Raw genomic sequence first — 21,171 nt, 5'->3', positions numbered from 1 at the left:
TTTAATCTTAAATTATGTATTTTTTGTCATCTTTGATTTTTTTTTCTTGTTTTCTTTATTTGTGCTTTTTTTGGAAGCTGCTTACAGAGACACACAACCAGTGATGCTCACATTCACACCTACTGTCTCCAATTATATTAACCCTAATCTGCATGTCTTTGGACTGTGGGAGGAAGCGGGATTAACTGGGGAAAACCCACACAGACAGATGGAAAACATACAAACTCCACAGAGAAAGACCTCAGCCTAACTGGGATTCAAACGTAGAACCATTTGTTTGCTGTGAGACAACAGTGCTAACCACTGCATCACTGTGCCATCCCTGGTGCTAAAAAAACAAGGTCATTATTAACACTGATCTAACACTTTTTTATGTTAAATTGTTACATCAACCAATCTCAGAACTCTGGAAAAACTGTCATCACTTTTAAATTACTCAAACAACAAACATCAATCTCTAGAAAACCAAACATTTCAAAAGGAATATTCACATGGCAAAAAAACACAGACAATAAAAGTGGTGGTTACAGAAACTGGCAGGTTTGTTTTATTGTGACTTGTGTTTATACAGGTACATTTAACACGGATACACACATACCATCTGCATGTCTAATCTCTCTCTCTTTAGGTGCAGTTTTTGGACAGACAGTCACATGCAGTGACTGACAGGACAGTGTGGTGGCTGCTAGTGCCGTTGGCACACAGGATGGGCACGCTGAGCGGCTCTGTCTCCACGGCAGCACAGCACACACACTCCTGCTCCACAGCGGCCCTCTCCAGGGAGTACATGGACTTGCTGCGACATTTGCCCTGATAGACGGACAGATGGACAGCAGCACAGGGAGAGAGAAAGGGTGGGATGGTGAGAGACAAGTGTTATGATTTCACTGAACTTTGCAGGTTTTTCCTCGAGGGAAAACCTATTAATCAGGTGTAAAAATATGTGTGTGCATGACTGAGTGTTAACTTATTACTCTGTGTTTGTGAGGACCACGTAGTGTTACTGACCTTGTGGAGTGAGGACATGTTTGAGTCCTCACGACTCCAGACTGCTTTTTATAGTTAACACTTGGATAGAGTAGGGGTTAGAATATTAGTAATGATGGTTTGTTTAGTGAAGGTGTGTGTGTTTCTGTCACAGGCTGCATTTTAGAAGTAAAGACCATAGAACAGTTCATTCTAACTTTATCTTTATTGTTTTATCATTTTCTCCACTGTTTTAGAATTTGTATGAAAAGTCTGATAGAATGGTCCATCAGACCGTAGAGGATGTGTTTGATTGGTTGTTAAGCGACACATACAATGAACCTGTAAGAAAAGCAGCTGTGTGTCCCTGTGCCCAGGTGAACTAACATCCTGTTGTTTCTTAACAACTTCCAAAGTCTCCCTCATTAAGTTCTTGTTGAACTGGAACTACTGCTCCTTCAGAAGACTTGCACAAATACAGATGAAATGAATGCAGTGACGGACAGAAGACTCGCTCCGTTTTCAGATATGTATCTAATGCAAATTAAGCCATAGTATTCAGGAAATGAATGTAAGTCTATGTAATGGTGACCTGTGATAACATGTGTGCATGTGTTTGCTGTCTCTCACCTCACAGTAGTGCAGTTCTATCTGGTGCTCTGATTGGCAATCGTCCACTCTGATGTGATTAAGAGTTCCCACTGTCCTCCGACACTCTGGCTCTTTACCTTTGCATATTCACACGCTTGTTAAAATCAGAGCATCCAGATTTGTCGCAACATTATCGTCTTGCAGAGGCCATAGCTCAACTTACACATCTCACAGCAGGTCGTTCCGATCTGGCTGACCTTCCCCTGAAAACAAACAGAGCAGCAGAGAGAGTTATTATTTGTGGCAGACACTCAGGTGTGGGAATACCGTGAGACGGACGGGGGGTGGTGTGTGTGGTCGTCGTACCCCCTGATCCAGACAGGCTTGGCGGTTAAAGGGGGGGCAGGTGGTCACTCTGGTCTCCTGGACAAGAGCTCCTTTACTGTTTACACCACAGGAATGAAGGCTGCAACCGTCCTCCTTGGTGGTGTTCACCTGGAGGGAGAGGTAATAGCATAGAACGGTATATTATAGTAGAGTACAGTATACCATGATGTACTGGTGACAGTACTCAATAGGTCTATACTACACTATATTGTACTATACTGAGGTGTTCTATTCTATGTTGTACTGCATTATAGTAAATTATACTATACAATACTTTACTACTCTATTCTATACTGTATCGTACTATTATATGTTATATTGGGCTGTATAATACTATACAATACTACAGTGTACTGCATTATAGTATGGTAAACAATATAAAGTATAGTACTATACTCTAGTGTACTATACTGTAGTGTGATATACTATACTATAATATACTGCACTATTCTATATTGCACCATAAAATACTGTACTATGCTTTACTATTTAGCACTATTCTATAATATACTAAAGTGCCGTATATTGAACTGCACTGTGCTATACTATACTATACATTGACTTTAGTGCAGCACACACCAATCAGTAAAAACATTAAAACAGGTAATTGTTTATGTTTTGAATGAAAGCATATCATGTCACAGTATTTTTTACTGTGCTACATTATTTCTGGAGGCGCCGACAACAAAGCACCTACCTCCACAATGATCATTTTTCCATTTGGGCTTTGCAGGATGCAGGCGGTGGGAACACAGCGGCCACAGCAAGCATCCTCCTCCTTCTGCAGAGTGTATCCCTGAAAGTGTTGTGGTTGATACCGCATGTTATGTAATATTTGAAGACATCTGAATGACATTACAGTGAATACAAAGATATGAACGTGGCTGGATTTACCTCTGTGGATAGAGTGACTCACAGAAAATGATGCGGTCACAATTTAAGGATGAGGAGGGAGGAGATTTGATGAGAGGATTAGAGAATAGTTGATGAAAATAATGGACATTTGAGTTTGTTGGTTAGTTATCATGATAATAAACAATAATGGGGATAATAAAAAAAGAATAATGAGGGAATAATGGTTACCTGGGGGCAAGTGGGACAGCTGAATCGCTTGCAGGACAGTCTGTATTTCTTGATAGCACCATCCTCTATCATACACTCGCAGTGTGTACATACATCCACCATCAGCCTCTCCCCTGCCTGCACAGACACAGATCGAGATGACTGAAAGTACTATTCAAACTGTTTTAATATGAAGGTCCTGCTTTCTGCATGACTTACTCCTATCACAGTTTTGTTGAGCACGCAGGCGTCCATAGGAGCTGTAGAAGGAAACAAATACTTTATTGCCATTCTTTAAAAAGGGAAAATAAACCTAAGGTCAGATTCAGGGTCATAGATAAACCAAGGTGAGAGAGCCTCCAGCTGGACGGACACTGTAACTGCAACCCCTGACTCATATAGCCAGCGTGCTGTACCAGATTATGCATGTGTGTTTACCACAGTGGCAGCGGGGGCAACAGTCCTGGGTGTCGCAGTGTAACTCGGTTCCCAGTGGGCAGGACGGCGTGTCCATGGCGGAGCAGCTGATGTTGGTTGCGGAGACAAACACGTCGTCTTTCACTTTCACACACTGATGTTGCACACATTTATCATGTGGGGACTGCCACACCTCACCCACCTATATACCGACACAGGTAAGATTAAAATTAAACAATAAAATAAATACATGTTAAGCTTTTTTTCCTATTATCTACACCCAAAACCATTACGAGCGAGGTGCCATAACTTGTATTAAGTATTATTTTAATGAGTTTTGTCATGTAAGGTATTACAATGACTGCCTTCAACACTAACAGGAAATTATAATTTATATGCATATATTATTTATATAATAAGTACAATTCATCTGTACACATACACTTCTGAGTCTTCCCCCGATCAGTGTGTCTCCTCGCATCTCTCTCTCTGACTCCACACAGCTGGTTGGTGAACACTTCCCACAGCACTCTCCTCCTGATGAAGTGTAGGTTGAGCCCTTGAATGTATGACAAATATGTGATAATTAATGGGAGCTAGAAGCATAATGCAGCCTCGTTTAGTGTGTGTCTGTGTGTGTCTTACCCAAGGGCATGTCCGATCGCAGACAGGTGGAGTACACTGAGCAATGTGCAGAGATGTGTCTTTGTCCTGCAGCTGGGTGCAACTGCACTTCTCACATCCCTCCTCCCATTCACTGCCCACTGGGTGAATCACCCCACCGACCACACACACCTGACACACAACACAACAACAAGAACGTTTTAAACAGCAACAGCAAAGAAATGGATATGAATTCACTGAAAGTTGAACACACACACACTGCTCACCTTGTCAGGCAGGCAGCTGGTCTCTGTGCAGCCACAGTCGTTGGTTGAGGAGGATGTAATGAACCCGGGGGGGCAGGTGTGGGTGGAGTTCTGGCAGCTGCACGCACATTCGAACACATCGCAGCACGTTGTCTTTTTCACTGAGAGCAGGCGATGTGAGGGACAAGTCGGGGGAGCTCGGAGAGGGCACTCATCCTTTTTGCAGACTGAGACACAAAAGAGATTTGAAGCATCACATCTCAGAGAGTTGACATGGATGTGTTTTTCAGAGTCAGTATCACGGAGAATTAGTTGACAGCCTACCGCATTTATGATTGGGCTGACATTCCCCGGGGTTTATCAGAACCACAGTCTGCCCATCCTCACAGCGGGGAACTTCAGGCAGGTCACACTTCACCCGATCACACACTGAAAAGTCAGAGTGAAAAAGTATTTTGTGAATGTGCATGATGAAAACAGAGCATAGAAAACTGCTTATACAGTATCATGACTTTTAGATTTTTTTCTCTCTACATGAAGATGATAAAAGTGTGCCAATATATTCCCTTCAGGGGCCGAATTCAATCTCAGAAAGACCAGCAATGACTTAAACCTTTGTTCATCAGAAACTGCCAACACAATGGGGCTGATACCAGATGTGCAAATAGAAGCATTGCAATAACTATAATAATAATAATATGATATATAGTTTTATCCTCTTACCACACTCATACTCTGGGCAGCACTTGGAACCTCTCTTCTCCTTCAGGGTCTCACAGGGTCCACACACTGGAGCTACACACAAAGCAAATAATTCAGGCCTTGAAAAACCACAAAAACAGACACAACGAGTGAAAATAATAAGAGGATGGGTGATTACGTCTGACGTCATTGCAGGGCCGGGCAGTGCAGTTGATGTGTTGTTGGTTCAAACACATGCAAATCAAACATGGGTTCTCCTCTGGTACCCAACTCTGCATATACTGTAAAAACAAAATCAAACCATGTTCCTTTTTATTGCCGTATTTGGTTACATTAGACACCAGGGGGCGCTCACAGCACACTCTAATAGTGAACACTATTTTTTTCTCTGTTATAATTTATTAGCATGTGTTTTTGTGTCATTAAGACGTTTGCATTATTCCCTCACACATTCAGTCATATTTTTCTTGTCTTCTCATGTGTCTCACCGAATATGTGCGTCCCTGGGGGTCGACACACTGCCTGCACGCCTCTGGTGATACACAATGTCCATGATGCATAACCGTCCCTCCAGTACAGAAACAGCCTTCAGTAGGCGTGTCCATACAGGATGACGCGTTATCCCTGGCAACTGCCCAGTCACCACGCAATGTCTGTATGTTGTCACATGTTTCCACACAACCTGTCAGGCATGCGTTATATTCCGTGGATCTGGGGCACGGGTATGCTGCAACATAAAACAGGGAAAAGTTTAGATTCATTTTCAGACAGGGTTTTCTTTTATCTGTGTCCACTGTCGAGCGTGAACTGAACATTTACACCTCAGTGCATCAAAAAAAAAGAGACTCACGGCAGAGGTGATGTCTCCTCCAGTCCACACACACGCCCCTCTGTCTGCAGAGGCGAGCATAGTGCGTGATGAGCTCACACACATCTGACTCCTCACATGCCTGCTCCTCACAGTTGGCAAGGAACACCTGAACGGGAACGTGCTCGTGGCACGGCCCAAACACCTCTGAGCGCAGGGCCTGACATCCCATTGCTGCAGCAGGAGCACACTTGTCTAGTCTCTGCTTAGGCAGACACATGCTGCCGTCTGTAGCCACGGTCCAGTCTGAGATGAAGTCCAACTGGTTGGTCGTTGAACTGCCGCTACGTAAAGAGAGGACGCTCGCCTGTTCCTCCCCACAGGCACCTGGAGGAAAGAGACAGTGTTGCAGTTGTTATAGAAGCAAATCAGAGAATCAGAAACAATGGGGACGTATGATTGGGTGTTGTTCCTGTTACCGCAGAGTCCAGCAGTGTGGCCGTTGGTGGAGGAACTCCGCAGCGTGATGGTGAACTCGTTGTTCTGAGGCGTGAAAGCCAAGACATAACCGTGATCTGATTTCAGTTCCAGCATCACTCCGCCGTAACACACCACTTCCAGACCACCATAACGCCACGGCAGTGCAAGCTCCTCCTGGCCAATCACTGCCTGCTCCAAGACAAACACACACAGGTAAACTTTTATAGTAACAGAAACATATATTTAGTATGACTCCAGGTATCCAACCCAGCAACACACACACACACATACCGTCATATCATCCTTCAGCAGCAGCTTATGTGTTCCGTGAATCACTTCCACTGCTTTCATGCAGACCTGGTTGTAATTCCCTGTGTCCTGACAAGGTCCGCTGTGGAGTTTGACCTCTGACCCCTCGCCAATGCTTCTGCTGACAGTGAGAAGTGTGTAGGAGCACAAGCCCTCCCCGTGCAGCCTGAGTGCCACGCCGTCAAACCTCACCACGTGATTGGTGGAGCTGCCCATACACATGCCTGTCAACACACACCAGGCAGGAGCAAGAGAGTGTTTTGCACAGTAGTGAGGACAAAGTTTGATCCTCCAGCATTCATACCTAACAGCTTAAGTGGCTAATGTGCACTCGAAATGCAGTAGAAGAGTTAAATGTGATGCAAGAAACTTAAAATCTGATCCATGATGCACATACAGGGGCACTCCCAGTGGCAGCCGCAGGCCTCCTGGACTTTGACGGGTGTTATGTTGTTTCTGCAGGCCGGTGGCTCCAACCGGTCACAGCTGACTTTGTGATTCTGCAGGGTCACCGCCCCACTGGGATGGCACAGAAGAGAGTGGCAGCCGTCCTCCAGCACCCACGACTCACCAGGCTGAAACACGCGAACAGAGATCCAGATGCTCTGATGACTGTTGAAGGTTGCTGCAGTGATGTAAGTGGTTTTCAAACTGAACACACATTACTCACCTTTCTCTCAATTCCACTATCATCCACACACACTCCCGGTGGACCAGCTGTGAGACAAAGCACAGAACATCTCTAGTCATGCCATCAATCGAGGTTACGGATTCACCCCTGTCTGTTTGTCAGCAGGAAGATGCAAAAAACTACTGGACAGATTTCCCTGAAACCTGGTGGAAGGGTTCTTTCTTTGCACACGGGCCAAGAAAGAACCAAATAATTTTTGGTGCTAATCTGGAAAAAGGGGAGGAGGATTCAGGTTTATTCTTTATCACTTTCTTTAACATTGATGATTTTGCAGAGAAAGTTTCCAGCATATTCAGGGGACTGATATAGGTGTGTGTCTGCTTACTGCACAAGACCAAAGCCTTCAGCTGAGGAGACATACACCGCTGAAGCAGAGACGACACGTTCATTTGTTTTGGGGCGTAGCATTGACAAGAGGGCCAATATGAAGGGGTGGGATGTGTATCGGTTGCACAAAGTGTAGCCTGCTGAATTATTTCTCGCCTTTAAAGAAGAAAATCTAAATGTATGTGTTTCTGTGGAAGCACCTCTGCAGATCCTCTCTGTGTAACCATGGTCCAGCGTCAGCAACATCAGCAACTGATCCATGCTTTTCAAATGCAGAGTATTGTCTTCGTTGCCATCGCGCCCGAGCATGCTGAGCTCACTCATGTCATAGCTTAGTCCCACTCCGATGGGGAACACCGACACACCTGAGGGATGACACTTGTCTCTGTGAACTCTGACAGAGGAGAGTGAGGGACTGCATTCTGAACTGAGGTGTCCAAAGTTAATTTTTTTAATGGTGGCTTACTTACCTGCCGCCAGTGCTTCATTAGCTGCCTCTTTGACATCATCACTTGATTTGTCCGTCACCAGCATCACCACGGCCTTGGGGACGCCCACTCTTCCACCATTGCTTGGTGAGATGGACATCCGCACGGCAAACTGCAGCGCAGACCCTGCAGATATTACGAGTGAGCAGTTAAACTACGTGTGAATTGATGTCTGCTTTAATGTGCGTTTGTGTGTATGCACTACCGAGTGCGGAGGCAGCGGTAGTCCTGCTTCGAATGCTCTCAACCCGGTTCAGGAGGTGGGATTTGCTCCGTTCATCCTTCCAGGTGAGCTCTGCCGTGTTGGTGTCTCCATACTGAACCACACTCACCTGAGTGCCATTCAGCCCTGCACTCACAAACAAAGTATTAAACCGCTGGATCAATGCCGGGGAGGAAGATCGTAGCAGTATATACTGTATGTACCTTATGGATAGAACAGAGTATTAGGGCCTCAATTCATAAACATTCTGAGATTTTTAGATTAATGTTGCAATATAACAACCATAGAAAACAATATAATGAGAAAAAAATCATACAGTAAAATGTAGTAGTACTTTCAGGTTCTGGGTGGAGCCTACCTATGTCAGCATCCTTGATGAAAGCTTTGACAAACGTCTTCATGTCCTCAAACTGGTTTCCAGCCTTCAGCAGGAACATCACATCCACAGGCTTCTTACACGGCACTGTGCAAACACATATTCACAAATGAACAGTAGCTCAGGAGCGTGTTGACTGAATGATCAACATGTCTGTCTTCCATACCTGAGGGTGGCAGGCTGGAGAGTGTTGGGCGGACCAGTGGTACCAGTGTAGGAGACTGGGGCCCCACTGTGGTGTGAATGATGTTGACTACTCGGTGAACCAGGGTCGTCAGACTGTTGGAGTCACTAACAATTATCGGACGTTCAGGGGAGCTCAAATGCGACAAGTCGATCTCTTGCAATTTTGGTCCAACCCCAATGGGATACACTTTTGTGTGAGTGTTGGTGGATGGAGGACGTGTCACTGTGTCAGTGGGGGGGTTTTCTGTCACTAGGAATACAAGCTGAGGAGGGGTGGGGCCACGCGGCGGCTTGGTGCTAGCAATGTCCTGGAAAACGGTGGAGATGGCTGCGCCTGTGTTCGTCTTGTCTCCACCCCTCCAACGAATCTCCCTCAGTCGTTGCAGCAGCAGGGACTTCCGTTGCCGCACTTCCCACCGACTGATCTCCACAGTGACTGTTACTGAGTATTGGATCACAGTGATGCGAACAAACTCCTCCTTTTCCGTCAGCTGTGAAATAACTTCCATCAGGAAGAGGAGCGATTTGTTAAAGTTGCCTTCTCCAACTGAATCGGAGCCCTCCACTATAAACGTGACATCATGGACAGGAGAAATGGGATATGGCGATGTGGTGATTGGAGATAGGCTAACGGGTGTGGTGGAAGGAGAGGTCTTGTGGAGGTGTTGTGTGGGGTTTGGCTGCAGACCAGGAGTCAGGGTAGTGGTGGTCGTGCTTTTGTGAGCTTTACCCGGAGTGGACTTTGTCGCTGGAGGTTTCGGCACCTCAGGCTCCAACCCCAAGGTGCAGAGATAATCTTGCAGCTCAAACAGACGATCAGGCAGCTCAGCGGTGCTGCTCAGCACGTAGGCCCTGTTATCTGGGTTGGCCTTTGTGATGTCATTGATCTGCCCCATGTTTACCCCAGGACCCAGCGCCACTGTCAGGGTGGTGATGGCTTTTCGTCGAAGCGTCTTGATAATGCCACGCATGGACCGAGGGTTAGCGCTAGCAGTCAAGATGATCGCAACACGGCCAGCATGCTCACGCTTGTTCTTATCATAGATGTTGATTACCAGATACTTGAGAGCCTCATCCAAGAAGGAGGAATCTCCTCCCGTGTAATGCAGCTCACGCACAGTCTTCTTAAAGAGCCATTTCTGAACCTGCAGGCAAATGTGATGGAAAGAGAAACAGGATGATGAGGAAACCATTACTGTTTATTTAAACCAGGAAAAGGTTATTCCTGAGCTACAGGATCCAATGACACATTATTCTACACTTCATAGTGTAAATGTAAACAAATTTACACTTCATTGCATGGACAATATTCAGTATCTACCTGCAGGTCATAAGTTTTCACTCCAGAGTGGTAAAGCAGCACTGTCGCTCGAGTGTGAGCCGAGCCCATGCGAAAACGTTCCACCACTCCCAGTATGAACTCTTTGGTCGCCTGAAATTCATCTTCGCTAAGGGCTTCAGAACCATCCAATAGGAATGCCAGATCCATGGCGCGGTCACACGTGCCCTCGGGCATTAACGTGGTGAAGGGCAGGGTTGTGAAGGCGCCGTAGGTTGGTGTTGGTGTGGGAGTCGTAAACGTGGTGAGGGAGGTGCAAACTTCGCAGCTGAGGGTGTTGTTGTCACAGTGACTGAAAGAAAAGAAACGTTAAACACCTAGAACCGTGCAAAGAATCGAGTGCTGCAAAATGATGAGTGTTGTGATGCAGCGTTACCATATTCTGCAGTGGTCTGGATCATCATGGTTCAGAATGACCTTGTTGCCGTGGGAGATTCTCTGACCCTCATGGATACACACCTGACACTGAGAGGGATCCACACAGCGCATGGCCACCTCGTCCAGTAGTTGGCCTGAGAAAAACTAGTTTGTATTACAATGTGTCCAAATACATGAATACTGTGAGTGTTGAGTATTTCTAGTACCTGAGGGGCAGACAGCATGGCAACCTTCCACACATGAGAGTGAACAGTGGAGGGGATCTGGGTGCTGGCAGGTGATTGGGCAGGCAGGGCCACAAGTGTGATACCTCCACTGGCATGACTCCTCCCCTAAGCCTGGGCTCCTGGGGTTCAGCTCCTCACAGCTCATGGCTAAGGAAACAAAGGGTTCAGTTTATACTTTATGAATGTAAGTGTGTAAATAAATATTACTTATAAAACTTTTGGAATCTATCCAGTAGATCACCTCCACTGGAACTTAAATGTAATCATATGAGGCAACTTTGACTGGATATTTGGATGGCAACATTACACATGGCTCAACAAAAGGTAAGTATGTGTCCAAATTAGTGGACGTTTCATGGACTGGCGCTGTTGCCCCATAACATCACCTTATAGCCACCGCTGCAGTGTCACAACTGCCAGGAAAAAGATGTATTGGTCTGATTCCAAATGAAAGTACCATTCATTCACACACACTAACATTTATAAACATAGGGCCCAGATAAAAAAATACCATAATTCTATTAAGCCTCTGACAAAATTTGACCTAACTACATAGGTCTCTTTCTTTAAGGAAACTGTGTAGTCAAGTAGTAAAAACCAGTTAATCTTGTCCATTAAAGAACTTCTACCATTAAAGAAGAGATTCAGAGCATCGCATCACATCTTATATGAAAATATAGATAACACAGACAAAAACTAAACAACAAAATAAATAATAATCTAATGCTGCAAGTAAAACAAAGACAACATAGACAAAATAGGATAACTCCCGGTTCAGAGAACAGAAATACAAACGTGTTAACACTAACTGGTAGAGTGAAAACTGTCATATGTGATTCATCAGAACTAAAAGGTTGAGGGGTTGGTTTTATGATTAGATGTTGTTGTGTTCTAAGAAAGAATAGAGCTGCAGAGGAGCTGACTGAATATTAATATAACATCAATATTTTTTCACCTGATTCTGTTATAGCTCAAAAGACATTGTTTACTGGTTTTGCTTAGTCGAGCAGTTGTGATGTATTTTCAAAACCAGGGACACAGTTTCTTCTGTTTATGAAAAAATTATATATTTAGGAAATAAGGTGATGAAAATGATGGAGAAGTCCTTCACACTCACGGCAAAGATCATTCGACCTCCAGCTGACAGCCACACCCCTCTCGGAACAAGCTTGAGCGTAGGCCGCGATGACGTCGCAGAAACATGCGCAGTCGCCCACAGATGGACAGGAGCACGCTGCCTCCACGCACATCTCCACATACGGCTCTGCATCCACCTGGAGACACAGGAAGAGGTAAAGAAAAGAGCATGAAAAGTGAACATGGTATCATGGTGATATCTAGTGTGTCTGGAACAACACTCACCTGGCTGTTGCATTCTTTAAAGGGGGGAGCTGTGACCACACGACATGACTGCTCCACTGTTACTAACTTGACAATGTTGTCGCTGCATGGAGCCGGTATCTACACAGACAGGTACACACACACACACACACACAAACATATTCACACATCTCCAATTGTATTATGATGACGGCAGAAATATTAAGGATAGAACATATAAAATTGTCTAATGTGAAAAACAGCTTCTTCCCTTGTATTGTGTGAAATATTTATTTATCATGTTCATCATGTCACCTTAAATACATGAGAGTTTACCTGTGTTACATCGGCACAGCTTGGAACGACCTTCCAGGAATTTCCAAAGTGTGAGAAGTTGACCTCGAGCTGATTGTTGCTGCTAATCAAGTCATTGTTGACATTTCCATCAAAGTTACCACACAAACCGCACACCCGGCCCTACACACGAGGAAATGAATGGAACGAAAACAGAATGTGAATAAACGTTTCAACCAGTACAAACAAAAAGTGTTTTCATACATTCAATTCAATTCATACATTCAATTCAATTCAATTCAAATTTATTTGTAAAGCACCAAATCATAATAAACATTATCTCAAGGCACTTAACATAGAAGGTCAGGAGCTTAAAATCAAAATATAGAGAAACCCATCAGTTCCCACAATGAGCAGCACTTTGGCGACTGTGGAGAGGAAACACTCCTTCATTAACAGGGAGAAACCTCTGGCAGAACCAGACTCAATGTGGGCGGTCATCTGCCTCGACCGGTTGGGGTGAGCAAAGAAAACGGGGGAAGGAGATGAGAGATGGGTGGAAAAGGGGGGAGAGAAGAGAGAGGGATAGTGGGGAGGGGGAAGTAGGGGAGAGGGGGGGGGGGGGGGGGGGGGGGCGAGAAAGACCAGGGACACTTGAGCGCCATACATATGTACCCTGTACGTGGCTGAGATGTGGACCAGGAGACGGGTGCCCTTGTCCCAGCTGAGGGAAATGTGCTTCCCGAGCAGCAGAGTATAAAACTGACTGGATCTCACAATCTCCACCTGTGAGCCCTGCAGCACCGGTTTCTTCATCTTCACCTGCAGGAGAGAAAGACAGAGGGATGGCATAGTCACTCACATGTATGCAATGTATGCCACATCAATGTGTCTCTGAGTTTGTTACCTCTCCATGTTGCATTAAAATCAATCCTCCATTGTAAAAGACTTTGACAGATTTTGCACAGCGATGTCCCACAATTCCACAGGCCTCATTCTCCACCAGCACTCTGAATGAACCCTCTTCTCCATGACACATATCCTGATAAATAATAGATTAAGAGATTAGTTAAATATATTTTATATATATTTTCTATTTTAACAACAATGGATCTCTTACCTGGACCAGGACATACTGGCAGAGACCCGGAAACGAGTACTTGTGGCCATCAAAAGTGATGTAATGCCCCTCGCCCACCGTGCGACACACGCCATCACACAGCTTCTCTGTGCAGCGCCACTTCCTGCTCTCACACACACTGCAAGACCAAAAGTCTGTTGAGCAAGCACAGTGCAGGTATTACCCATCATAGACACACACATGCAAGCCATTCGTTTTACCAAGTGTTGCAGTCCACAGAGATGGTCTGTCCTGATGTATATGGTCGGTTGTTATGGTAACAAGGACACTGCTCCGGTGCAATGCAGTCTCTGCGGTGACGCACCTGAAATCAATCCACTCCATTTTAGATGTTTGGTGCTTTATCTACAACACACACACACAAACAAAGGAAACACACCACTTACTGTGCCGGAAGGACAGAGGCAGCCGGGGATGCAGGCGAGGCTGACACAGGGCAGGTCCAGGTTCTGGCAGGTCCTGGCACATTCCAGGCCTTTTTCTCCAGCATCACACTGAGCATGAACTAATGGAGGAGTGCACTGGGCTGACCGCCGCTCTGCATACAGAAAAACAACATGATTAAGTTAGCAGTCAATTTCTACAAAGAAAAATGTTGGGGCCCACAAGAAATAATTACCTCTTCCTCTTTTTTTAGCTTTGTTTTTGCCCCTTTCCAATAAAAGCATCAGGCAAAAACTACATAATGGATTTCTACAAGAACTTATTGAAAGGATGGAACATGGACAAGGACAGATTGCAATGTTTTATGTGTGGATCTGGACAAACGGGCAAAATCTGGAATTTTGTTTTGTAACATATTCACTTATTTCCTAGAGAATAATTCATGGATCGCAATGAAGACAATCGAGTTTATTGAGGGGAACAATATTTATATCTTTGTATTTAAAGGGAGTGATGGACCTTGGTAGGAGGTGCAAATAATTTAACTTTTTGGACAATCAGACTAAAGACAGACCCAGTAGCTCAGTGTGTAAAAGGGCATATCTCAAGTAAAATACAGTAAATCAAATGAAAGATGTGACAACACAAGTCATTAAACTTATATTCAATGGTCAAGTCAAGTCTTAATTAAAAAAAAACAACCTATATTTTAAATTGTACCTCTGGATGGTGCCAGGTCATCATCGTAGAAGAGGTCAGACAGCAAAGTGCTCACTTCAGTGGAGCTACAGCGCATGGAGCCATTCTCACAGTAGCTACACAGAAATAAATGTTAATTCATATAATATAATGAGATTAGTTTCTTAGGATAAACATTCACAGTCACTGACCAGATACTGTTGTGATCAGCGTAGACGTCATTCGGCTGGTAGAGCTGTCCGTCATGCAGGCAGGTGCACTGGTCAGCTGTCACACATTCTCCAGTGTTGCTCAGATACGTTCCACTGGGACAGAAACATCCCTCCTCACACAACCTCTCCCCCTCGCATCCAGCCTCAGCCCCAGACAGGGCACTGCACGTCCGGTCACACACACTCCCACAGGCCTCATACACTTGGCCTTCAGTGCACTCCAGCTCTGAGAAAACCAAACGAGGCCCGCCCCTGATTAGTGATTCTGATCACTCATCTGATCTCAGTTACGTTTTTATCTGTATAAACATGTGTAAACAGCTTTTTGACACAAAAAGGCTTAAACCATCCTTGGAATTATGATACAAACTGATTTTCATGTGGATTTCAAGTCCTGACGTTGACATACTCAAACTTAAACCTTACCAAGATTATTACTGACTTTTAACAAAGCTCTATTCTGTCTAAAACTGCATATAAACAATCTTATAGTTACTAGTGTATATGCATATGAGTGTTTGGCTATAAAACAGTTACCACAGAGTGAAGGAGACCTCCAGTTGAGCAGCACTCCTCTGGCAGCGCAGGCAGCTGCGTAGGCAGACAGAGCAGAGCAGAGACACACCTCGCCGTCCACACACGCACACACGTCGTAACGACAGAATCGCTGGAACTGACCAGGGTTCACCAGAAAGTGGCACGGACTAAACATGTCGGACATTATCACCGCACACGCCTCCTCTGCAAAACGTACTGAAAGGCGAAGGAGGGTTAGAAGTAAGGGTTTGGTTATTTTCATTGGATGACATGTGTCTATATAATAATAATAACAATAATCAGAAAACTATATCTCTCTAGCTTAGAATTTTAAAATCAATCCAGAATGTTCTGAACCTGCTGAGACACTGAGAATGGACTGGAACATATAAGTGATGATACCTCTTTTGGGGTTCGTGGCACATGGATCGATCTCATGTTTGTGGAAGGATTCACAGTCTCCATTGATCCTCCAAGACTGGCCGAATGACTGAGGAGCTGCCTCCACCAGTCCAGAACCAGACAAGAAGTCGTCACCTTGGTTACCGTTGAAGTTGCCACAGAGACCACAGGTTTGGCCTGCCCATCCTGGTCCCAGCTGGGGTGGTAAACAGAATTTAGTGCAGTTGTTTGACTCTTTTTTTACACATGTCATCACCAAATGTTTTTTTTGTTTTTTTAACATAACTAACTTTTAAGAGGACCCGGCCACGCCCATCCCAGTCTAGACGAAGGTCATCTCCGAACTTGACGCGTACAGAGGACTGGACAGATCTCTGGATATGCAGACGGCCTGTGAAATTGCACAAAACAAGGAAACGAATAGTTGAAAATCAACACAAGTGACTGAAACAATATGAAAGGCAACTCTAATCCACTCATCTACCAACATGGCGTACCATGATGCATTGGGGTCTGGATGTCCATGCTGTTGACTGAGACAACACCGCCGTGCTTCAGCTTCACTGTCATGTCCTCCAGAGAGGGCAGGCTGAGCGTCACCGAGCGCGTGCACACAGCATCCTGATCGTCTGCACACTGAAACAATAAGTAAAAAAAACTAGTTGCAGCAAAGTGTCAGGAAATAAATTCCATCAAAGACAAGGAACATTGATTACCTGCACATTCTCAATGATGACAGAAAAGCCGTTCTCTGTGCAGTCTTTCGCCAGCAGATACTGACAGTGGCCAGTGAAAGTGAAAAACTTGTTGTCGAAGGTCTTGAAGTGCGACTGTCCCACCACCAAGCACTCACCTACACACAGACGACACAGACGGAACAGAAAATATAGTCAACCCAGCAATTTTATTTACCAATGAGATAAAACGCATGACTCATGCTGTAGATCTCTCTCACCAGGGCAGCCTTCGTTGGTGCATTCCCAAGAACCGTGACGACACACGCTGCAGGAAAGAGACGCATTTCAGAAACATTTTGGAAGTACCTCCGTGAAGTGCATGCATAGGGCCCTTCTCACCAGGTGTTGCAGTCCTGAGAGATAGTGGATCCTGGAGGGAAATGTCGTCCCATATGCACACAGGAGCACTGAGATACCTCCACACAGCGATCACCGTCCAGGACCTTACCCACTGAAACACAGAATCACACCACATCACGACGACTACCAGAGAGACAGAGAGAGAGGAGGTGCAGCGAGCAGGAGGTTACCAGGGCATGTACAGCCGTCCACACACTCCTCCTTGCAGACCTCCTGGATGTTGAGACTGTGGCAGTTGGTGGAGCAGGACTTGGTGCATTCACTGTACTGCATCCCAATTGGACACTTGGGGACTGTCCATGAGAAAAACACATATTAGGATTACTGATGTAACTTTTTCGGTTTCTATGACCTTTTTTGGACGGACAAACGTACAGCACTGGCTCTCCTCCTGCCAGCCTCGTAGCAGTATTCCATGGGCGTGGCATGTGCGGGCATACTCCAACAGGATTGGACAGTAACAGTCTTCGCCCTCCTTCTGGTCACAGTGACATGCCTCCTCCTGACACAGCAACAGGAAGGCCTCGGGAGAAACCAGGTGGGCACAGTGCAGGAAAACACTGGAGGTCTGCAACACATTGCAGCTGGACAAAATCTACACATGCATGCATACACACATAAACACACACACACACACACACACACACACACACACACCCATACATGCAGTTACATAAAGAGGAATTTCATGATGAAAATTGTTCTTTATAAATACTGTCCCGCTTGATTAAAATATTAAACCTAAAAAAACCTTGATTGTTGTTGACCGAACAAAATTCTCATCTCGACTTTGTATGGTCCCTGTCATATCACTGTCAATAATCACTGCTGGTGTCAAAAAGCTTTCATAACATCTTCACAGATCATATTAATGTGCTCTCACCAGTGGAGTCTCTTTGGTGTTGTTACAGGTCTGGCTGAGCTTTGAGATGCGTTGACAGGACTGCTCAGCTCCCTTCACTGCCCACGAATTTGCAAAATCATAACTGTCCTCTGTTAGGAATCCTGAAAGTACACACACACACACACACACACACACACAGATTTCTCCTTAATCTCACCCTTCCACCACTGTTTCTTTTACCTTGTTATCTTTTCCTGTGCTAAGTTGTTTCTCTTCCTGTTGCTGACCCGTGGTAACCCACATCATTTCCTAAATTCCAGTAATAAAGAACCCTTCCTACAGTTTCTTCACATATCCTACATAAGTGATCCCACATTTCCCCACATGTACCCACCCTCTTGAGCGGTGTATTCATCATCTGGTACAGCGTTGAAGTTTCCACACAGGCCGCAGGTGCGGTTGGCGTGGTGCTTGGTCAGTGTCATGGCGATGTTGGCTGCATTATCAATGGTGACAGTGAAGCCAAACTCCTCACTCCAGAGCTTATAAAAGCCCAGCTCAGAGCCCACAAACACAGCGTGAGATGCATAGGGCAGAGACAGTCTACAGAGAAAGGAGACACACGTCAATCTTGATGGATTTTTTTCTCCAATAAGTCGAAAGTGAACATTAACTTAACTGATGATTGTGGCTCGACAACTTAAATATTGTATTACTCCACCTTGTTTCGCCTTGTGTGAGCCTGCCATCTACAGACAGGTGCAACTCAAATGCATCTCCCAGATACAGAGAGACTCCTGTTCTTTTGCCATTGACAAAATCACCTGCAGATGCACAACACGTTTTTTTATCCATATTACAATTGAGGGTAAACAACCTTTAAAACAAATTGAATGAGTCTAAAATATTACTGCAAGTACATACACTATTATATCAGAGTGAGTATCCATCTCCTGCACGATGCACAGTATGAGCCACCATTAGAATTCAAATGTGTTTTGTTCTTTTACTGAATCGTCTATGACTCACCCAGTAGTGTGAAGGAGCGATGGTTACAGTCTCCAGCCAGTAGGTAGCTGCAGTCTCCAGGAAACTCATACAAAACTCCATCAAACGTGTGAACGTGGTGTCGCCCGAACAGACTACATCTCCCTGTCAGACCTGCAACACAAGCTGGAAGCACAAAATATACAAATATAAATGAACAAGCTCAGATTTGTGTGCAAACCTGATGGAGAAAGTGGACACACTGATGTGACACTCACCTGTCAGATGCAGGAGAATCCAAACCCCTCGCAAGCACCTCCTCATACACACCTGAAACACACACGTGCACAACTTCTCCATTATCACCTAAACCGACATCGACACCATCCTCTGATGTCTGAATATCACCTCCTTCTCCATCTCTCCAAACTCCTGTCAGCCCTACCTCCATCGCTCCAGATTCAGGTGATTCACAGAATTGCAAAGAAAAAGCAAACAATCCTCATGATGATATAATGTGATGGTCTGAGTCAAACTTGATAAGGCGGTCAAACACTGTTACATACAGATACGCAACCACACTGGAAACTCTATTTTATAGCAAAGAATGTGTCCACCCCCAGCTATTGTTGACTTTCGCTAAAAGCTCCCTCCCCTCGCCAGGTTATGTCAAGAAGGGCCGAATATCATTCTGTCCACAACACGGTGCCCGCAGACTGACACCATCAAACAGCTTCAGCAGGACAATACCAGGATATGCCCACTGATCGCCTGGCTGACTAATTTGTCTACACATGCATATCTGTGTCGGCGCCAACCCAAACATTTCTGGTGGAAAATACACTTGCTGGAGATATCTCACGCAACAACCCTGCTTGGCTGGAGCCACACGGACAAACATATGACTAAGATGTGCCAAAATGATACACAGACATTATCACACACACTGGGAACGTGTAAGGGTCAACACTCTCAGGTGCAAACTGCTCCGAACAGTCAAAGTGGAATAACCCAGAAAGAAGAATGTTTTTATACGGTCAGGTAAATAGGAAACATAAGAGACAACTGTTTCTGAGTAATAGCATGAAAACTGAAGCCACCTGTAGTCTGGTTGAAACAGGAAGCTGTCTGCTCTTGCTTCTGCGTGAAAGAAGAGGTTTGATACTGCACAGATCAGGATCAACCAGAGGATCATCATCCAGAAAGGACATGAATTGAGGTTACATCTGCCAAGTGCACAGGAACAGTCAGGGCATTTGATAGTTTCGAATCGTTTGTCTGCACTTACTCCAGACAGTTCCTCTTATGCGAGCACAATTGTGTTTCTATATGAGTTATTTTTTAACACAGCACACAAGCATTGATCAGACATAGGAAAGAGTTCAAGCAAAGTTCATATGCAAGTTTTCCATTAGAAGCTAGAGGAGAGGAGGAGAGAGAATAACATTTCATCAAACATTTTTCAAACACGTTCACTCATTCGAGCAGTGGCACAATAGATCAAATATAAACTTGTGCATCTTCAACACCTGCTTATTCTCACATAGGTTATTCTGGTTAATTGGACCTCTCCTATGATTAATATTGAGTAAAGTTATGCTGTCAGTCAATCAATCAGACTATTAATATAGCACTTTCCATACAAACAGAATGTAGCAAAGTGCCTGTGCACACACAGAAAAAAATAGAAAAGTAAAGTGAACAGAAAAGAAATAGATTGAAAGTAAAAATAATAAAAACCTAACAGAATTGATGTATTAAAATGAGCAAATCCAAAAATAAAATAATCGGGAAAAAAATTAAATAATCGGGAAAAAAATTAAATAATAAGTTCATGTGAAAGGATATACCAAATAGTAACAGGCTAAAATATAAATAAATGTATAAACTTAGCTATACTCATGACTATGACGTTGGAAGTAATTCAAGAGAAGTATGAGAAAGGCCATGCTAGGAGAAATACAATCTGTGTGTGTGTGTGTGTGTGTGTGTGTGTGTGTGTGAACTCTGCAACAAGCTGGAATTTCAAATTATTATAGTACTTATTATACCGTTCATTTCCTGGTGTTACATGTCAAAATATTTTCCATGAGAACAAAAAAACTTTTCTGGCACCTCCCTGTAACAACATGTTGTTAAAAATGTTCTGAAGATTGTGTGGGAGTACACACACCGAAGTTGTGGCTGAAAGCACTTTCATTTCTCAAATAACGATTGCATTATCAAAGCCTCACCCATGATAAGAGCTGGTCTAAATCTCTAAATTCTAAGGAAGAGTGCATCGTTGCTTTACTTATCTGCTTAAGCTAAGGCTGCACCAGACCAATAGTTTACAAAATGAAAGGAGTTAATGCCATCCCACAATTCCTTGCAGCTGCAATATTTAAAGCATGCACCTTTCCATGTCAATAACATCCACAACCGCATG

At 44.5% G+C, this 21,171-nt stretch overlaps 1 protein-coding gene across 1 annotated transcript; it reads right to left on the bottom strand.

Annotated features, from left to right (window-relative positions):
- Positions 1–518: 518 nt before the first annotated feature.
- vwf (von Willebrand factor) lies at positions 519–19,343 on the bottom strand. Its single transcript, XM_069528565.1, has 53 exons — positions 19,189–19,343; positions 19,022–19,073; positions 18,786–18,929; positions 18,478–18,580; positions 18,151–18,359; positions 17,796–17,917; positions 17,288–17,507; positions 17,083–17,205; positions 16,892–17,003; positions 16,771–16,817; positions 16,532–16,668; positions 16,313–16,451; positions 16,106–16,206; positions 15,816–16,011; positions 15,414–15,629; positions 14,856–15,102; positions 14,686–14,780; positions 13,968–14,119; positions 13,782–13,885; positions 13,561–13,699; positions 13,348–13,482; positions 13,116–13,262; positions 12,483–12,623; positions 12,189–12,287; positions 11,944–12,100; positions 10,806–10,973; positions 10,598–10,733; positions 10,204–10,513; positions 8,863–10,027; positions 8,679–8,783; positions 8,303–8,446; positions 8,080–8,223; positions 7,810–7,974; positions 7,262–7,308; positions 6,989–7,166; positions 6,574–6,815; positions 6,282–6,471; positions 5,845–6,189; positions 5,483–5,721; positions 5,173–5,275; positions 5,016–5,087; positions 4,617–4,721; positions 4,314–4,519; positions 4,069–4,218; positions 3,866–3,982; positions 3,445–3,625; positions 3,226–3,266; positions 3,028–3,144; positions 2,642–2,740; positions 1,924–2,052; positions 1,781–1,820; positions 1,597–1,694; positions 519–810 (listed from the first exon to the last, which is right to left on the bottom strand). Exons 1-53 carry the CDS (start codon positions 19,192–19,194, stop codon positions 625–627), a joined length of 8,565 nt encoding a protein of 2,854 aa, XP_069384666.1. The 5' UTR covers positions 19,195–19,343; the 3' UTR covers positions 519–624.
- Between the last annotated feature and the right edge of the window lie 1,828 nt (positions 19,344–21,171).

This window comes from Paralichthys olivaceus, chromosome 7 (assembly GCF_024713975.1).
Source record: "Paralichthys olivaceus isolate ysfri-2021 chromosome 7, ASM2471397v2, whole genome shotgun sequence".
Classification (NCBI taxonomy): domain Eukaryota; kingdom Metazoa; phylum Chordata; class Actinopteri; order Pleuronectiformes; family Paralichthyidae; genus Paralichthys; species Paralichthys olivaceus.
The sequence above is the reverse complement of the archived record's forward strand: the minus strand, read 5'-3'. Positions and strand labels throughout refer to the sequence as shown.